Genomic DNA, 20,028 nt, shown 5'->3' with positions numbered 1-20,028 from the left:
AAGAAAAGTATTTTGCCAAGATTTCACACGTTCAGAAGACACCTTACCAACACGAAGTCCAGTGCAGATCCGATTCAATATCTTCACATCAACAGGTGGGCGTGAGGAATTGTGGCTGCAGAGGGGCCTGAAAACAGCCGTGCAATGCAATCCACTATTAATATTGTCAATTAGAAGTATAAGTCTATGCTTAAAACCTTGCATTTCTCCTTTCATTTCTATGAGCATCTCCAATTTTTCCTCAAAGGGGAGAACATAAATCGAAACCCGGAAACTGCTCCTACGGGGTGTAGTCTAGACTAGAACTCCTGCCTGTAGACTCGGTGCCCGGCTGCATTAGGAAAGCAGTGCCCATTGCAAAGATGGCGGGGACGCGGCTTTAGTCGTACTCTTTGCGACGTTCTGCCGCAGGAGCTTTCCAGCCTCGGACATGGCGGCCATGAGCGTCCTGCTTCGGGCAGCCGCCGCTCTGGGGACGCGGCGGACCTTGTCGGGTCCCACGCTCGGGGGCTGCTTCCCGCTGTTGCAGCGGGCCGCCGGCCGCTCTGGAGCCATCGGTAGGGGCCTGCGGGACGGCGCGGGGGTTGGTGAGGACAAGCCTCGCGGTTTCCGCACCGGTTGACCTTGAGCGCGACCAGACAGGGCTGCTTTTCTTATTGGCACAGGCGGAAGTTCGGCAGGTGAAGCGCCCACAGGAACATCGGGAGCTGCCTTATACCATGCTTGACTCCGGGCCCATCTCACGCCGTACTGCTAATTCTGCCTCTCCAAGGTGTCAGGCAGGATTCTTTTCAGCCTCACCCGGAGATGGCGGGGATCAAACCTCGGACCGGCTCCATGCAAAGCACGTGCTCTGCGACGGAGTTACGGTCCCTCCGAAGAGTAAAATGCTCTGCCCTGTGCTGGCACCCACCAGTTGCCCCTCCCCATGGCCCAGGCATGAAACGCTGTGACCCAAATCTACCTCGCACTGCACGGTAATTAATTAATGTGGGACAACGAATGTCCTGTTCCATGTTCAAGATGCCCACCAACAGCCTTTCCCCGCTGCTTGATAGTCAATACTGTGAATCCGGCGGGGTGATTAAAAGAATAAGGTTAACCGATCCCCAGGTAACTTGACATCGCAGCAGGGATACAGGAAACCAGACTTGGTCCGTCTAGCCCAGTATTGTTGGCGCTTATTGGCACCAATGGCTTTCCAAGGTTTCAGGCGTGAGTTTTTCTTGCTCTTCCTGGAGGTACCAGGAGTTGAAGCCAGGCTCTTCTGCATGAAAAGCAGGGATTGAACACGGAGTGGGGGCCCTCTTTGACTCCTCTCCATGCCTGGAAGAGCATCTGCTGGATTTCTGCTTGCTATGCAGCTGTGATGAAGAAAAAGCACTGGAGCCTGGTGGCAACAAGAGGTGGCCACCCTCTTTACTGCAGGAGCTGAGGACTTGCAGTGCAGTTGGATGCATGATGCATCGCTCTTGCAAACTGTGTCTTATTTCAGGGCTGTTGCTTTAGGATACTGCTATGCAGTAATGAAAAGCAAGGGATGTACTAGATTTAGTCAAGCTAGTAGCCTGACTTGGTGCCCTATAAATGTGTTGGACTGCAACTCCCATCATTCTGACAAAGTCTAACATTTGGAAGGCACGCAGTGTGGCTGATTAGAGAGGAAACTAGGAGCTGATGGCTAAGTTGAACTGGGATGGTGAGACAGCCTTTAATCCACAAATGGCTTCTCACAATGGAAGGCTTTAGGGCTTGGATTTTTTACTAAACCATTTTCAGTTGAATTAAAGGTTGAATTGTTCCCACTACGCTGTTTTTAGCTGATTACTGATTAAGGTGCACTGTGTTGTAGAGTAAGACTGTCATTCTATGCATCTTTAGACAAAAGTCCTACAAGTTTCAGCACCATTGGGAATGTTGAACTTTGCAGGAGCTTCGTATGTCTAAACATGCATAAGCTTGAGCTTTAAAAAATATATCTTTCTGAATTGGACTGGTTATAATTGTTTTTACTGGATGTGATTTTGGTGGTTTTATGGATAACTGTATGGTTTTGAGCTGTTGCATGAACCTTTGGACAACTGTTTGGAAAGACAGGTTATGTTCAGCTAATAAATATGGCAAAACGTGCCTGGCTGCACTCTCATGACTATTTATTTCAGCCTGCCTGGCACTGATAACAGTGTGTGTCAGCTAGGATTTGTCTTTAGTGCCAAGTGCTTAGCCTTAGATTGCACAGAACAATTGTAAGGAAGGGATTTCCATAATATTGAGTAACCTTGCAGGTCAGTACCGATCTCTAGCTTTCAGAGGAAGGTCCACAGGGCAGAATACCTGGATTTCAGTGATGTTTGCAGTCCCCTTTCCTCATTGCTGCCACAGCAGCTTGTTTGCTTTGCCAGCCCTGCCAGGAAATTGATCCTGTAACCTTCTATATCCAAGCCACTAAGCTATAGCCATTTTTCACAGAATGCTCTGAGTTCCTGGATGCTCTGTGATCTTAAATGTAATGGATTGTGGTGTTGATCATAAAAAAAAAAAAATTAAGGAAACTGCCTTTGCCAGAGAGGTTGCTATCTCTCAGTATCACTTTCCCATTTGTGAAAAGGCTGCATGGAGATGCTGTAAAGATAAATGAGAATTCAGTCACAGAGCATTTGCTAAATGGGTTGCAAAAAGAGGTTTGTAGCAAAATATTGCCTTAACTTTGCAGCTCCAGTACGCCATGGCAGTGGTGGGAAGCCGATGTTTATCATCAGGCCAAGCCGCTTTTATGAGAATCGATTTCTGAGCTTGCTGGTAAGTTTACATTCTCTTGGGAGGGTGGGATGAATTGTACCAGGCCCCAAGATTGTGCAAGACATCTTGACTATATCTAACAGTCTGCACATATAAGGCACCCTACCCATCCTGGTGCCCTTCAGAAGTGTTGGCCTACAACTCCCACACCTGAAGTTGTGGTCCATCACTTCCTTGGGCAGCAGGTTAGAGGATGTTGCCGTGACGTTTCCTAAATCTGATCACGCTCATTAGATGCTGCATATTCAGCATGAGGTCCTTAGCTCAACGTGAGTTTGTTACGCTGGGGTCAGAGCACAGGATTAGGATGGTATTTCTTGTTTATGGCTGAATTGGCTTTGTGTCCAGCAGCAATGCAAGGCTACCATTTGTGAATTCCACCAGCAGAACAATAGGATCAGGGTTAAAACATCTAGCCTGGGATCCAAACAAAGAAACAAACAAAAAAGACCCCTTCAAATGTGTTTGTGGCAAAGACACCTCTGAAGGTTCTTTTTGTGGCAGCTTTTTATTGAACAAGGGAAAGAGCCACTGTTCATTATAAAAAAGATGCTTGTCTTTTCAGTAGTTGGTCTTGTTTCAGCAAAAACAATAGATGGAATTTGCTTTTTCAAACTATATGTTTCTATGGGTACTTTACTGCTTCTTTGAATGCTTGGCTTGCAATAGACAGGTCAAAAGATCTTTTGGAGAGAGTAATTTATACTGCTCTTTTTTCCACACATCTAATTCAACAGTTCCAGCAGTATTATCTGAAAATTCAGGGCTTTTGGAGTCTGCCCAGGAGTGGGGAAACTCATCATAGTCCAGATTGTAATATTCATATAAGGAAAAGTTCTAACATTTTGGGGACTTGATAATAAGGTACTATGTATTTTGCCACATCACAGTCTTGATTTCTCCCCCTTTTACTTTCTTAAACAGAGGTTCTATATTTTGCTAACTGGAATCCCGGTAGCCGTACTTATAACATGTGTTAATGTCTTTATTGGTGAGTATTTTTGCAGGTTGGGATCTACATGTTTTGAAGTATTAAGAATTCTTCAAGTAAAGATCATCCGCCTGGTGCCGTCTTTATTTGTTTTTCGGTGCCAGGCGAAGACCCTTTTATTTAAGCGTCATTTTAATTGTTAATATTATTTGATTTTTTCTGGCCAGGGCAACTTATTTTATATTGTTATTTTTTGTATTTTAACTTAATGTTTGTATTTTACAAACATTTTAACTTAATGTTATGTTAAGTTAATGTTTTAACTTAATGTTTGTATTTTAACTTAATGTTGTGAGCCGCCCCGAGGCTTCGGCGAATGGGGCGGCATAGAAATGTAGAAATAAAATAAACAAGTAATGGCATCTCTTTTGAAAAGCTATTTTGAATTTAGTTTTGTTTGCTGGTCCAGGATAATAAAGCAGCTACTAGAGAGTAGAGAGAGAAAGTGAAGAGCATGTCCAAACAAGAAAAACTGGGCCTATTTCAATGAAACTGCAAAATTGCAAATTTGTTCTGTGTTATATGAAGTAGAAGGTGTGCTTGATTTCTGGCATTTCCTGCTTATTTTTAAAGGACCTTGCTGTGCTGTGCAGGCATTGGTTGCATGTCAATCACATTGAACATGGCAGGATCTACTGCTGAGTAAACTTGCATTGGATGGGGCATCACTTGAAAATAACATGTTGTGACTATGAACATAAGCTGAGATTTGGTTCTTTTCAAAAATACAGTATTAGAGTTCTGTGGCACTTCAATTTCACTTCTTTGCCTTCCACCAGGTGAAGCCGAACTGGCTGAAATACCAGAAGATTATGAACCAGAGCCCTGGGAATACTATAAGGTGAGTATATGGCTCAGGGAATAAATACAGATTATTGTTAATCAGTCTCGTGGAGAGAGTGCTCAGAATTTTAACTGAGTGGGAGACTGAGCAACTGGAAGTGTAATGTAATGGAAGTGTTGTGATACCTCCAAGCCCCTAAATTTATTTGTGTATTTAACTAGTATTCCACACTAATAGTCTCAGAGGACTAAATGCGAATGCCTACAGTCATCAGGTGAATCTTTACCTCCTTGTCCTGCTGTCCTGTAGTTTTGCTAAACCGGCTTTTTGGCTTGTCTGGCTGGGGCAGTTTGGGAGGGTAGGGAAGGCATGTTAATCCTACCCGGACTGGAGACTTCACTGTTTCTTCTCTTCTGCCTGAATCTGGCCAGGAAGCTTTTCACTCTGACCATTTCATTCCCTGAGCAGATGCAAGGTTTCGTGCAGTTGTGTGAGCCCAGTACTCCACTCCCAAGTGTCCTGCTACAAGTGCAACACAGCCGTTCCTTAGTAACACCTTGCTTTTTTCCTTCTCCAGCATCCTATAAGCAGGTGGATTGCACGCTACATCTTTGACCCACCTCAAAAGGACTATGAAAAGATGATGGCATTTCTGCATATGGAACAAGAAAAAATTATATTAAGGTAGGAGAATTTACAGTCATTCTTGAAAAATAGATTTGTTACAGTTAATTAGAAACATTTTGGTTTTCATCCCCATCTTGGCCTTTGGCTTCCAAATAATGAGTGTTTTGTTTTCTTCTGGTCTTTTAATACAGTTTTAAACAGTCACACTGCTATCATATATTCCAGAAGCATATTCCACCTATTCCATTTTAATTATCCTTTAGATGTGCAGCCATTGACTGCAAACTACTTTCAGATTCTAGGGTTGACGTGATATCTGACAGATCATCAGGTCTAGTCCCCTGCTCTGAGATAGCACAGTCCTGTCGTAGCTAAAGCCCTCTCAACCGATGCTTGACTAATATAACCTATAGAAAATCTCTGAATTTGGACTTTCCTCACTTGCTCGGAGTGCTCCTCTTTGAACAACTTGCTCAGGTTAAAAGCAGCCTGTGAACCTTCAGAGTCATATCCGTGCGTTCTCATATTCTGTAACATGTGCCTGCTTTCGCCCAAACTGAGTTTGGTTTGTCACTTGGGCCATATGGAAGCTGGAAGTGCTAACGTTGGTTTGGCTTGGCTCTGTGCTTTGAGGCTGGTCTCTGTGTCTGGAGTCACTGTAGACTGAGTATGAATTTCAGTTTCCCATGGCCAGCTTTCCTCAACCTCAGCAAACTGATGGGAATAGTAGTCCAAAACATCTGAAAAGCTTTGGATTGGGAAAACCTGGCTTAGGCCAAGATGGCTTTAGGAATGCACTTCTGCCGATCTCCCCCTGATTCAAACTTCAATAGTTTTTTGGGGGGAGGTGTCAGTGGAGGTGGCATGAGTGTGGCCATGAGTGGGGGCAGTAACAGCCCCCGGAACCCCTGGAGTAGCCCACCTACATCTATGGGGCCTGTGGTGAGGACTTTGGTATCGTGACCTGGCCTAAACTGAATTTGGACTATTGGAAGTATGAGCACAACGTGCTAAGTTCAGATGGGCCTCACTCTCAGCTTATCAGCTGGTCCATCAAGCACTTAGTCTGCTGTTTGAAATGTAGCCAGGCTGGTTCTCTTCAGCTGTGAAGAACACTGTGCAATCCTTGCTTGAGATCCTGTTTCTCCTCCTCCTTCTCCTGACTTCTCATTTCCTTTTCCAGGAAGCAAGAGAAGGAAGTACGTCGACTGATGCGCGATAAGGGGGATGGGCCGTGGTACTTCTGGCCAACCACAAGCGTGAGCCTTATTGATAATTCTCCTAAATCAACACCTGACAACTAGGTTTGTGATGCTACTGTAGCAAGTGAGCACTGCTGGATTATGTAAAATATGCGTATATGTATCTCTCTGATAAATAAAAATTCCAGATCTGTAACCTTCCAGTTCATATGCTTCTCAATTTTTGGTACAATTGGGTGCATGCCTACTTTAAGAAAAGTAAACCCCCTTACTGTGCATGGGGCTTACACCCAGATAAGTGGATATAAGATTACAACTGCAATTGGTTTGGTACAAGTCCTAGCCTTAAAAAAAAAGTATTATGGGGAGACATTGAAATGTGGCTGGAAAACCTTAATATGTATATATGTAACGTTTTACCATCTGGAAATGGTTCAAAATGGTACCTCCAATTTAGCTAATCAGCTGTCATAACTCAGCACCTGAGTTTACTGTTAGTTTATACCAGTTCTTTTTTTGTCGGCAGTAAGTGCGCGACCACACACACCAATCCCAAGCCGAGCAGCACCCTCATTATCTCACTATCAGATAGCAGACACAAAAGCAGCTTGCAGGCACTATGTTAATGATGTTTGCTGCTGATCTGCTACGATTCAAAATCACTTCGTAAAATCAATTGGAAAAAAGGTGCCGGAATGCCGTTCCAGTGCATTCTATGACAAAAAAAGCCCTGGTTTATACAAGTGGGACCTGTGACAAAGTGTGGCATCAGGGAGGGCTCCCCATTCAGGATTCCAGCTACGCCAATCCACTCTCCATTCTACCCACCTCCAGTCCATCACCATGTTATATCCACTCATTGGAGGCTTTTTGGTGGGGAAGAAGGCCCCCTTACGGCTTTTCTAAAGAACTTTTTTTGTACTTTTCTATCTCTTTGTGAGTGTTTTGACTAAATAAGCTACCACAGTCAGTCCTGAATATCAGATTGATGCAGTAGAATTCCTAAATGTCCTAAATTGTACATTGCGGGCATGGGGATGCTTGCTTGCTTGCTTGATTTATTTAAAACTTTTGTATGCTGTCCCTTATGCATGGCATCTCATGGCTTACAATCATTAAAACAACACAATGAAACAGTACTAAATAACAAATTACCAGGAAAAAATACAAGTAAGTTAGTTAAATAAAAGCAATGATTAAACATTAAAATTTTAAATTAGTTTTTAAAATAACAGTTAAATAAAATGGTTGTAACCTGGCGCCAAAAAGAATATAGGCTCGGCGCCAGGCGCACCTCTCCAGAGAGCACATAATATGCAATTATGTGAATGCTGTGCTATATGACTGGATATAACCTGGCTGCACGGAATATAAGTGCAAAGAAGTCTACATTAAATCCTTTACTGTGTTAGTTTACTATTTTCAAGAAGGTTTCAGGGTTTTTGTTTTTATTTTTAGTGAGGGGCAGCATTCAAAAATAAATCCACAGTTCTACAGTCAAGAATTCTGCTTCATTCCGTGTAATGTGCAGACTGACTCCACATCACACTTTTTGCTTGCTTCTGTGTTTAGAATTTAGCGGTTGTCATAACTGGCACATTTAAAGCCATGGATAGAACCACTAGAGGGCAGCACATCCTCAGGATTTTGCAGTAGAATTGATAATTTTATATTTGAAAATTACTTGAGTTCAAGAAGACAAACACATCCTCCAAAAATGCTCACAAATTTCTGAGCTTGCATTCACACTAAGACGTACATTCATTAAAAGATTTAAAAATGCACATTTTCATACATTATGGAGGAAATATGCATTTTAATGCTTTTTTAAAAAAAATCCCCATTTGTAATATACACTTTACCCATTTGAGGAAAACAAAACAACCCCTCTCCACACACCACTTTTTGTAGAAAACAAGGAGAGAAGCTTCCAATTGAAGCTCAGAGCCTGGGCAATTGCTCGAATTTCTTGTCTGACTATCCCTACCTTGCAAAAGTGGCCAGAGTGCCTGATTCCAAGAGCTACATGTGACTGTCTTCATGTGGCTGAGTGCCAGCTCTGATGCCAGCTCCCCCAGTTGTGGCATCTCTCCCTTTAGCATCTCTCCTCCAAATTCTGCTGCAGTTGTTTCTCCCTAATTACCTGTACCTTGGCTTTTGTTGCCACTTTTCTACACCTATCCTTCCGCTTGTGTAGATAATCATATGTGAAAACAATATACTCCAGTCAAAGGAGCAGAGATAGATGGAAAGCCTGTGTGGTGTGTACAGCGTTTGGTTTTGTCCCGGGAACCTAGGTTCAGGTGTTTACCTAGCCAGGTGACCCTGGGCAAATGTTATCTCCTGCCCTAGCCTGCTGCACTGGCAGCGGCTGTGCTGGACTTCAGGGCCAAAGCACAGGTCCGTACTGTTCAAGGATCCCACTGAATGACCACGCAGTGGGCAACAGATGTGGTATCAGCATCTGGGCCAGCAGCCCTCTGGGGTTGATGTATCTTGTTGCAGCATCTTTTCTTCAACATTTTAGGATTAGGAGGCAGCAGGCTGAGCATGTGTATGGTTATGGATGCTCACCTGGCTAACTTCTGAAAATATAGTATCCTTCCCCACAACAAAATGTTGTTCATTCCCAAGAAAATCTCAGCATCAGGAGCAAACTAAATTTACTCTTGTACCAATACAGGCATTCAGCATCAGAGGCCAATGTCCACTGTTTGCTGGAGAACTTGGATGGGAGGGTGCTGTCTTATTCATGTCCTGCTTCCGGGCTTCTCAGGGACCACTGGTTAGCCATGGTAAGAACAAATTGCTGGACTAGATGGAACCTTCATCTGATCTAGCATTGCTCCCTTTCTTAGGGTGCCATGAATTGAATGTGTTGAATATGCAAAGGAGACAGGAGGAGATTTATGTTAGTTTTGTGCTTGGCCATCTAAAACTTCTCCTGCCCCTTTAAGATATTTACATTCTGGGTTCTAAAGTTACCTAGTTGCAGTTCTTGTAAGTTCAAATGGTAAATGCAAATATAAATCCTTTAAATACTCTGAAATGCACACATATTTTGGTTGCATCATATATAGCTGTGAATCTGTGGGCTTGTTTGGTTCTTCTAGGATGCATCTTCAAGCACTGTGAAAACCAGTAAGAACAACACTTGCAAGATACTGAGATGTAAATAAAATAAACATAATATACATATATGCAGAGGAAAAATGCTGCACTGATCCTGTCCTTGTTTAAGTCTCATTAGTAGATTAGTATCTATCTGAGAACCCTGATGCTGGGAATGATTGACAGCGAAAGAATGGGACAGCACAGGATGAGATGGCTAGATGGAGTCACTGGGGCAGTGGGTGTGGGCTTGGGTGGACTCCAAGGGATGGTGGACAGGAGAGCCTGGAGGAATGTTGTCCATGGGGTCGTGATGGGTTGGGCACAACTATGCGACTAAACAAATCTGTCTGGGAACCTATTGCAATGACCTGCCCCGTTGTGTACAGTGCTGATTCAGGTTAACTTTGTCACCTATATAATTGAAGTGGGAAGGAGTTTTACTGAACAGGTCCAGATGCACTAAAATGATTACCTGCAGGCATACAGTGTGTGCTATACTTGCTGCTCCAGATGAACTCCCAAGACCTGGGCAATCAAGGAACACAAAAACATGCTTGCAATTACAGGTAACCTATTGGCCACCATTTTCTTCCTTTGAAAATTCTTGAGGTTGGTCCCAGCTGCTCTGCAGTGGAGACTTGTGTGTGTCAGCTGCAAAAGGACCAGGCAGTTTTGCCTTGAAATTACCTGAAGATACATTTTGTGTTGGGTGCCTGAATTGCCTGTCTGGGGACACAGTAGTGTAGTAGAGTATGTGATGAGAGCAGCTATTCACTACAGCAGAGTAAACCCCCTAGTTGCTGGTGATTTGCTCTTGTTCTCCAGTATGTGGTATATACTAGCTACCCAATTCCTAACAAGGCACCCAGTTAGCCATTGGGTAAACAGTGTACTGGACTGGAGAGGCCTTTATTCTGATTCATCGGGGATTTCTTGTGTTCCTCATGCAAAATGAATATTCCTGTTGAAAAAGGACCACAGGAATCTCCTGCTCAAGAAACCAGCTTCGTAGGATGCATTGCATACATAGAAACTTTCCAGTTCTGTCTCCTGGGATGTTTGCTGAAAAGTACAATGCTTTTTCAGGGAAACAGTTTACATATTGTTCTTGCTGTAAACTGCCCAGAGAGTTTCAGCTATTAGGAAGTAAAGAAATAAAAGTAATAATAGTAATGATAATTGGTGAAGAATTAACCAGCATTGACTGAACAGTGCTGGATAAGAGCCAGTATGGTATAACACTTAAAAAGGTTCGACTGGGACCTAAGATTGAGGTTCTAGTCTGCACATGCTAAGAAGCCCACTGGCTGATTTTGAGTCAGTCAAAGACCACTTCACAGGGTTGTTATGAGGATAAAAAGGAGGGGAGAAAGACCATGGACACTCCCTTGGGTACAAGTCAAGCAAACACATATGCAGTACTTCAAAGTGATGAGACGCACAACACATGGTATAAAAATAATAAATAAAAAGCTGCATTAGCAGTGAAATCCTAGGCATGTCTACTCAGAAGTAATTGAATTCAGAAGTATTTGGGGATGCAGAAGTAATTGAGTGCAGTGGGATTTTCTTCCAGATGAGTGTGCTAGCTTTAATTTTTGGTTGCCACACTGTGTGCATGTGTGTATTATTTCCTACAGCTTTTATTTATTTTTATTTATTAAAACATTTTTATGCCACCCCATTCGCCGAAGCCTCGGGGTGGCTTACAACAAAAGCTTGACAAAAGGTCCCATAATTAGGCTTGCTATTGATGACTAGGATGTCTAGGAGTGACATTACTGCAAGTCTTACTGTGTTGGATCCTAAAATCTGACTAAGACTTTAAAAAATAAACATCGGAAAAACGGCCCCAACCACCATTTCTCTTATCAAAGCGTTGGACTCTGGCTTCATCTTTCCCTTATCCTTCCTCCCCCTTGTCGGGAGACCCGATTCCGACAACCTATTCGCCCTCGTCGTCTTTCACCAACTCCTTCCCCAACCCTGGAACCCTCCTTCTCCAAAGCCCACCGCCCTAACCGCGGCCGTCCCCTTTGGCCCCGCGAGCTCCCATCTTGGATCCCTTTCCCCTCTCTCCCCTCCCACCCGCATCCCTGACCGCGCTTTCAACCCGCCATGGTGGAGCATGGAAAGATGCAGCACGCCTTGAAAAAAGGCAGGTGTCTCTGAGCATGGGCAGAAAGGCCCGTCCTCTTTCGGATTCGGGAGGCGGAATTCCCAACAAATGCCTGGGCGCATGGCGCTGAGCCCCGGCACTTCTCGGGGAAGAGATCCCTGGGGCGGGGGCTCTTTTTCTTAGCAGCTGCTGCCGCCGCCGCCGCCGGTGCGGGCCGGCCGCCATTGGAGTAAAAATAGCATCTCTCCTCCCCTCAGGCGGGCCGGCTCGGCGGAGCTCCCTCGCCCGCCCGCCCACCGTCCCTCCCCGCGAGCCCGCCGGGGGGCCGAGAGCGCCGCCGCCGCCGCTCTGCCCGACCGGCCCGAGGCGCGGAGCGCAGCATGGAGCGGGCCGCGCTGTTCGGGAACGGCCGGCCGGCGCCGATGGACGCGGGAGACGTGGGCGAGCTCCTGGTCCCTTACATGCCCACCATCCGGGTGCCCAAGACCGGCGACCGCGTCTACAAGACCGAGTGTGCCTTCTCCTACGACTCGCCCGTAAGTGGCTACCGCTCGCCTGCTGGCCGGCTCGCAGCTTGGAAGCCGCCCTCCCCGGCCAGAAAGACCCGATCCGGCCTCCGCAGGCTGCTCCCCGATCGCCCGCGCGGCCTTGCGGGGTGCCCCGCGCCGCTTGGCATGCGCCCCCCCCCGCCGGCGCCCCCTTCCCACAGGCTGCCCCCGCAGCCCGCGAGGGATGCTGCCGGCGCTCCCCCAGCCCCGGGGGGTGCTCTTGCCCCCCAGGACTAGAGAAGCAGCCACGCTGCCCCCTTTGAGGATCCCCTCCGGCTCCCAACGGTAGCCAGAACCCAAGAGGATGTTTTCGTCCCATCGCTCGGTGTTTCTGCTTCACAGGCTGCCTCTCCCCACCAGGGCCTCCATCGCTGCCCAGCCTCTAGGCTGTACCCCTTGGAGTCTGTACACAGGGCCGTAGGATGACTTCTCGTTGTTCTCCAAGTTTTGGGGGTGCTACCACTGGGGTCCTCATCCTGCCTACTGGGCCTGGGCAGGTCTCTTTTCTCTGCCTGCCGCATGGATCCTACCTCCCCACCCACGGGGAATGTTCTGAGTCCTCAGCCTTTGCGGTGCTTCCTCTCCAAAACTCTGCATGCTGTGCCTGGTTAGTTCTCTCCAACTATAGCCTTCCCACAGGAGTCTGCCACTTTACCCCTGGATTTTGTGCTTCCCTGCTCTTTGGGAGCCTCTCCACTCCTCGGGACCTTAGAGGAGAATTCTTCAACCTGCTGTACCCTATCAGAATCAATAGGATTCCGTCCTAGAAACCCTTCCTTTTTATAGCTTCCTGAGCCCTGAACCAGCCACCCCAAACTTGGTACTCTCTAGATGTGCTGGACTTCAATATCCATCATTCTCAGCCCACATGCCTCCGGCCACCATACATTATATCCCAACTTCTCATTTGGTCCTTAATGCCACTCTCAAATCACTCCTTTCTTGCACCTCTCATCACCCACACAGACCACCAGCTTTGGAACTTTTGCAAGGTTGCAAATAGGACCTTTTAGCCTCTCCCTGGATGCCAGAAGTGTCCCCCACTCCTTAGCGTGGCCCCTTCCCCTGGTGCCAGCATCTAGGCTGCCCCAGTGGAATAGGGCCCCCTGTTAGATCTCGTGGTTGCCACAAGGTAGAGGCTGTTCAGACAGAAACGCTTCTGTTGCAGGAGACAGAAAGTAGATCAGGATCCACAGATTGATCTCTGGCTGATTCACAGTAGATCACCAAGGATTTCTGACTCTTAATTATTTACCAAAAGCAGCAACAAAAAGATTTCCTAAAGAAAATTATCTACTACCGGTGCCAATGAACAAACCTCAGGGGAGTGGTCATGATCAGTGTTTTTTTGTGCCGTAGGACTGTGAACTTGCTTTGTTTTGGTAGGTCATTAACATGTTATTGGGCTTATGGTGCCCTCCCCTGACTTATTCCATACTGTTGGTTCATTTTTCTGAATTTATATTCTGCTTTCCACACAGGTGAGCATAAAATGCAGTGGCATGACAACTGTGATAAACTGTAATGATAAATGCATATGAGGCAGAATGAATTTATCGTAAAACTGCAAACTCCGCTGTGTGCTGCTGGTCGAGGGCACACCAGCTGCAACTTCCGGACCAAGCCCAAAGATAGTCCCACGCAGGGCATGTTGCTATTACAGTCTTGAGCTTACCGGTGCCGGGACCAGTGTGGCTCATCTCTCATGGTCTGGGAGCAGCTGAAGCTAGTGACTTTTCAGATATATATCCTGGAATGCCTTTCCCGCCTGCTTGTCCTAGACTTCTTTAAACTCCCCCTGTCCTCTTTGTCCAAGTTATTTTCTTCCGCTGCCTCTTCTGCAGTGCTTGCTGCTGCTACATTGCATGCGCCTCCTCTTCATTTTCACAACAACCCTGTGAGGTAGCTTAGGTGGAGAGGCAGTGACTGGCCCAAAGTCACCCAGTTGCCCTTCATGGTGGGGTGGGGATTCGAACCTGAGTCTTCCGAGCTTTCAGTCCAGTGCAGTGATTAAAGTGTTAGATGAGAGAGTCTTTGGTGGAAAATCCTTCTTTTCTGCTGAAAATGGCGTGCACATCTACATGGAGGGCTTTGCACATGACGACTGCCTGCGAGTGCACTTTTTGCTGGAAACACCAGCATGCTAGAAACCATTCAGACACTCTTCTCAAAGCTGGACAGAAGCTCCTACCCTGTTTTCTAGGGGCAGAACTGCTTCCAGGCTTCTTGGAGGGGTCTGTGTGTGTGTGAGTGAAGATCAGGAGCTGCTGCATTTAGCAACACAGAAGTGTTTGTATTTTGGGAGGGGACAATGTACAACTGCCAGCTGGGATTTCCTGACACTCCTCCCCACCCCCAGGATTCAGCACATTGCTATATCCAAGTGGCATAGGGTTGTAGGGACAAAGGTGCAAATTCTCTTTCTAAAATTAGCTTGAACTGGCTTTACTTTTCCTGGGCAGCTGAAACCAAAGACAGCCAAGTGGATGTGAACAGGTTTCCTCCTGTGTAAAATCAGGTGTTTCAAGTCTTTGCGCCCTCCAAATTGTGGTGTTCCCATTCTTACTTGGAAATCCAGATTTATGGATGTGGATGAATACATGTGAGCATGTAGCTTACTGGGTTCATCTGGACCATTTCATGGGCTGTAGTTACCTGTAAGACAAGCCATTGCATTCCTTAATTCAAGGAAGTTATCCCATGGCACAATTAACATAGAAAAGAAGCTATTATTCTTCAGTTGGAAGTTCTTGTTTCATTGCTCCATAAAGTAACATCTTCGTCTGGAAGAATGACTCTCTTTTTTGTTGACTTCAGCGCATTTTAATAGACTGTAATTTAGACTGGCTAAAGAGGTGCATGCGTGAATTCTTTACCTGCCTTGCTGTATATGCTTTTTCCTGATCTCATGCTTCTAAACTGAGCTAGTGATTTTGAATATGCAAGAGGGAAGCTTACAGCATCATTAAAACAGGCCAGTGACATTTTCTTGCCCTAGCAAAAGCACGTGCTGCTCTGATTCATTTTGTAAACAAGGTGCATGATGGCAACACACTACACACTGGTGTTCCAGTGATGTTGTGGGCTGATTGTTCAGGGGATGGAAAAAGGATGCAGTAAAGATACTCCTTTAGAATGGGTGTTGGGAGTGAGAAAGGCAGTTGCTCTTGGTACGCATTCCCAAGGCCTGCTGATTGGGATTGAGAGGAGGAAGAGCTGGAGGTGACCTTGGAACATGGGCCAATTCCTGACGTTGAGATGAGAGAATCAGAGGCACTTATCTCAAGGCCAGGCTCCCCAGGTGTGCAGGCAGCCTCCAGGAATGACCAAGGTGTATGGTTATTGGGAGGAGGCCTGGAACAGGGGAGTGTCTCCAAGACAGATGAGGTCGGTACAGCTCTCAACCCCATAATGTGATGTCAGGAGAGGAAGGTGGCCCAATTAGACGACTGGCGGAGAGGAGTGTGCTCATTTCCGGAAGTCTCCTCCCAAAAGGTCGGGGCCCAAACATATAAGGAGAGTTCCTAGAAGTAAAGTTAGATTGGATTCAGTGAACCACTCTGAACCACTGGATTCAGTGAACCACTCTGCATGCTCAGGGATCCCTTCTAGGTGTTTGTACTTCTGGAAAATGCTTTGGTCAATAAAGGTTTTGCAAGAAAGGGGAGTGGCTTTGAATGTGTGAAAGGAGGAACCCTAGTTCTCAACAGTGGGTCTGGATTATTGCCCTACACCGATAACTCTAGTGTATTAAGAAGTGAGCCTGTTTCAGCATTTGTAGTTTCATATGGTTTTTGTATGTGTTACTGAAGCATGATTGGTCATCTCCAAGTTGAGGAGGATCCTCTGATGCCCTTAAGGTGATGGAATCTGGCATGCTTACCTGGTGGTGATGGACAGCAGGGCCGGAGCCATCACTTTAATTTCCCACAATGCTTTGATGTCCTGTTGCTCTGAGGCATTGTGGTAAATTCCAGTGGCAGCTCAAAACACCACTGACTGGGCCCAGGTGTTGGCGGGTCGTTGGGCAAGGCACCCTCAGTGGGCCCCCTCCTTAGTGAAACTTCCTTTTCATCCCCGTTGTGTCCAGCTGGTCCTTCTCTCCCTCTTCCTTGTCATTGCTCCTGTTTGCTTGCATGACAGGCAGAGAACCAGAGAGCAAATGAGTCATGGCATCTGCACCTCTTCCTCCTCCTTTTGCCCAGGTGGGTTGGTCACCTGTGAGGACCAATAATTCTACATGAAGTAATTTAATTCATTTCTATACCACTCAATAGCCAAGGCTCTCTGGACAGTTAACAGGTTGAAATTAAACAAAGGTTAAAAAGCATATACACAAACAGTAATTTAAGGAACAAAACCATAACTGCAATTACAATGGCTGTTAGTCAGCACAGAAAGTAACGATAATTTGGCATGCACTCGCAAGTAAATGCATATTTGCCCCACTTTTAGAGTGTGCACTAAGGAGTGTTAATTGATGCCAACAACAGTATTCACTGATGAATCTCTTTTGAGTTTTGAAGATTCACAAAATGCATCTCAGATATAGGTGTTTTCATGTGAACGTTGACAGCAGTCAAGTTCAGGCATTTCCACTAATCTTTCAATTCCAAAGTGAGGTACCTTTCCGCAAGGTGACATGCTCTGGGTGTGTTGGCCATTGGATGGGGATGATGGGAGCTTTAGTCCAACTTGTCTGGAACTATTGGGGAAGGGTGATGCAGAAAGACTTCAATAACTTCAACTTGCAGTAAGTGATGGGAATCTGAATTAGGGCTATGGTTGGGGTTTGTTTTCATGCAGCCAGTGGTGACAGTGACATAACATGAATTGGGCTCTGGATTCCTTAGGCAGCGTGGCTCAGTGGGCAACTTAGAGCACAGTATGAATGAGCAGGGGCTGTAAGGATGAGTTGAAAACGTCTTCCCACCTGTGTTTCCCCCCTGCCAGTTATATCTGCTCGGCTGTGTTTCTCCTGGCTGTTTTTTTCTGGTTGCAGAGCAACTCTGGGGCAGAAACACCTGGGGAAAGCAGTTTTGGAGGAGGAGAAAGTGATGGCAGTAGAAACTCCCATGCTCCCCTCTCCTGCACATTTACACTTGCTACATTTCTAAATCTCTTACACCAGACTACTCTCCCAAGAGCCAAACCTGCATTTGTCTTAGTTTAACCCTGAGAGGAGAAACTGTGACTCTGTCCTTCTGACAGGATGATAGGAGAAGATGACTATGTGGATTTAACATGGCTAATCTTGCAAGCAATTTAAACCAGCTTAGATTTGTTCTAAAGCTTCACCCCTCTCACTGCTATTATCCTGAGTGATAAGCGGTTCGAAAGGCAATGTTATGGAGTCTGCTTTGTTGTGAGAAGAAAGTGCCAGAAAAGTCTCTTTTTCTTTTTCTAATAGATGACATAGAATCTATGGCATAGATGTTTTCTTTACAACTGTGCAAATTAAGTAGGTGGGAAGCAAAACCATGTACATGGGCACTAGTCCAAAAGTAACATCATCTTTTTACCCCCATTTCCTAGAACATGGAAGTTGTAGTCCAATGCGTCTAAAGGGCACCAGGTTGGGGAAGACTGTCATAGAAGTTGCTTGTGCTGGTCAGAAGGCAGCTAAAGCCAGAACTTTAAATCTGAACACAAAAAATGTTTTCTTGTCCAAAAAACTCAAGACTAGGGGATAGAAGGAGTGTTTCTTTTGTCCCTACCTAGGCAGGTGGGACGTGATGCACATTGCAAAGTAGACAGGAGCCATCAAAGGGCCTTACTTGTGATTGCATAGTCACTGGACTTGGCACAGCTATAATCTATAGAGGTATGACTGAGAGACTTGGTTAACCTTATTTAAAATGACTGGGTCAGAGGGAAATGGACAGTACAGGGACAATTTTTTAAAAAAAGTTTATATATTGGATTGTTTTCCTGAGAACTGCTCTGAGAGTTTCATCTGTGGGGCAGGGTAGCAATCAAATGAATAATTGCCCCACACTTAGTCGTGATATCTTATGTGAGAACATCTGGCCATACCTGTGAGCACAGGCTGATTTGCCATGACCGAAAAAAAAACTTTCACCAGCTGAGATTTGGGATGACTTGGCTGGTAATTTCGCTTCTTTTTTCCCAGAACATTTCACCTGGAGGCATCTGGGGGAAGAGGCAAAGGCATTTTTGTTCAGGAAGATCTGGGTTGCCACCATGTGGACTGCCTGCTGGACAGGATGAACCAATGCTCTGATCCTTCATGGCTGTTCTCCCAATCTTAGGAAATTATCAGTTCTTAAAATAATCCTAGAAACTGGTGGATTAGGATAGACCAGCAGACCTCTCTTCTGTGACTTCTGCTGACCTGGCACACTCTGGAAATTAGCATTTCTGGTCCTTCCTGGCTGCTCTTATACCTGCTAACTCCCCTTTGTGCTCTGCAATAGGTTCCTGCCATATAGATTTTGTCTTTTTATTTGATTTTATATTATCAAATCCATATTTGATAATAATAGTTATATTATTTTATCTAAGAGTTTCTTTTCACCAGCGTTATTGTTTGGTGAGTTGAACACCATTTTTGGTAGAAAGGCAGGCTATAAATCCATTGAATTAATAAATTAACCCCCTTTCCTCAGTTTGGCTGTTTGGTTGACTGCTGTTTGATTGTTCTCCTCCCAACACTTTCTCCATCAGTAACCAGTTCACAATCATGATTTAGATACCTGAATTTGCTTATTTTCTTCTTCCTGCCTTTCCATTTTTCTCTTATGTCTGGATCATGCTTATTAGATTGTAAGTTGTTATTCTAAATTGTAAAGCACTGGGAGAAAGGTGGCATATACAAGTAAAAAGCAAATGAATAATAATAATAATAATAATAATAATAATAAATGTGAAACTGCTGTGAGAGCACAGTCAATGCTCTTGTAAAGTGAAAAATGTAATGGAAGGACTCACTGCCTCTCCTTTAAGTGCTTTTGCCAATAAACATTTATTTTTGGTTTGCCTATTTTGTGTCAAGGACACATTTCAGGGAACTTCTGCTTCGAGATGTTCAGTTGCTGCTTTTCTGTTGCGTTTCTACATTTTGATCACAAATCCATCTGGGTTTCAAAAGTGACTTGGCTGCCTGGTGTTTGTCATCTCTCGTTGGAAGACAGGTTATTTTTATAACCCACACTCTTCAGATCTCAAGTGTCACCCAGCAGCAGTCCTGGATGAACAGGGAACCTCACTGATTAGAACGGCCAACGAAAATTCCCAAACGATTTAATAGATTTAAATAAGGTAGGCCAGCTGGAGGGAACTCCTCCATTACTAAATGAATAGTAGGGCACTAACACTGTGCTGAGAAAGACAACGTCCCCTGAATCCCTCGTCACTTAAATGTGAATGAGCCAGTGTGGCATAGTGGTTACAAGCGCAGGTCTGGGACGCAGGCAGCCTGGGTTCTAGACCCCGCTTGGTCATGGAGCCAGCTGGGTGACTTTGGGCCAGGCACTGACTTTCAGTCCAACCTACCTCACAGGGTTGTTGTACAGATAAGATTGAGAGCAGCAGGAGGAGAATGATGTCAGTCGCTTCGAGTTTATTGGAGCAAGGAGGGAAAGAAATCTAATAAGTAAATGGGACTAAATCTTTGGGCTATATTTGTATACAGTAAAACCCCCGTATCTGCTGTTTCAGTTGCCACGGTTCCTCCCCCCTCCAAAAGAAAAGGAAAATTCCAGGGAGAGGTAGTGGGCCCCATGGACAGCGCTGTGTCTCGCCACAGGTAGCTGTGTGGGGAACACTCCCCTTCCTGGCTGAGCACACCTGGCCAGCTGTGGCCAGCCTGGAGCACTGTGGCC

At 45.4% G+C, this 20,028-nt stretch overlaps 2 protein-coding genes across 3 annotated transcripts in view; both read left to right on the top strand.

Moving 5' to 3' along the window:
* The first annotated feature begins 345 nt into the window (after positions 1-345).
* NDUFB5 (NADH:ubiquinone oxidoreductase subunit B5) lies at positions 346-6,599 on the top strand. Its single transcript, XM_044434584.1, has 6 exons — positions 346-557; positions 2,714-2,799; positions 3,724-3,790; positions 4,570-4,631; positions 5,152-5,258; positions 6,385-6,599. Exons 1-6 carry the CDS (start codon positions 431-433, stop codon positions 6,503-6,505), a joined length of 570 nt encoding a protein of 189 aa, XP_044290519.1. The 5' UTR covers positions 346-430; the 3' UTR covers positions 6,506-6,599.
* Positions 6,600-11,980: 5,381 nt separating this feature from the next.
* USP13 (ubiquitin specific peptidase 13) overlaps positions 11,981-20,028 on the top strand; it is a 90,769-nt gene continuing 82,721 nt past the window's right edge. For both annotated transcript variants that reach the window (XM_044434656.1, XM_044434655.1), the window contains exon 1: positions 11,981-12,172. In XM_044434656.1, the coding sequence (XP_044290591.1) occupies positions 12,017-12,172 (156 nt within the window). In that variant the 5' untranslated portion in view covers positions 11,981-12,016. The remainder of the gene's footprint in view (positions 12,173-20,028) is intronic.

Source organism: Varanus komodoensis, unplaced genomic scaffold (genome assembly GCF_004798865.1).
Source record: "Varanus komodoensis strain SLA01 unplaced genomic scaffold, ASM479886v1 scaffold28, whole genome shotgun sequence".
NCBI lineage: Eukaryota > Metazoa > Chordata > Lepidosauria > Squamata > Varanidae > Varanus > Varanus komodoensis.
The sequence above is the reverse complement of the archived record's forward strand: the minus strand, read 5'-3'. Positions and strand labels throughout refer to the sequence as shown.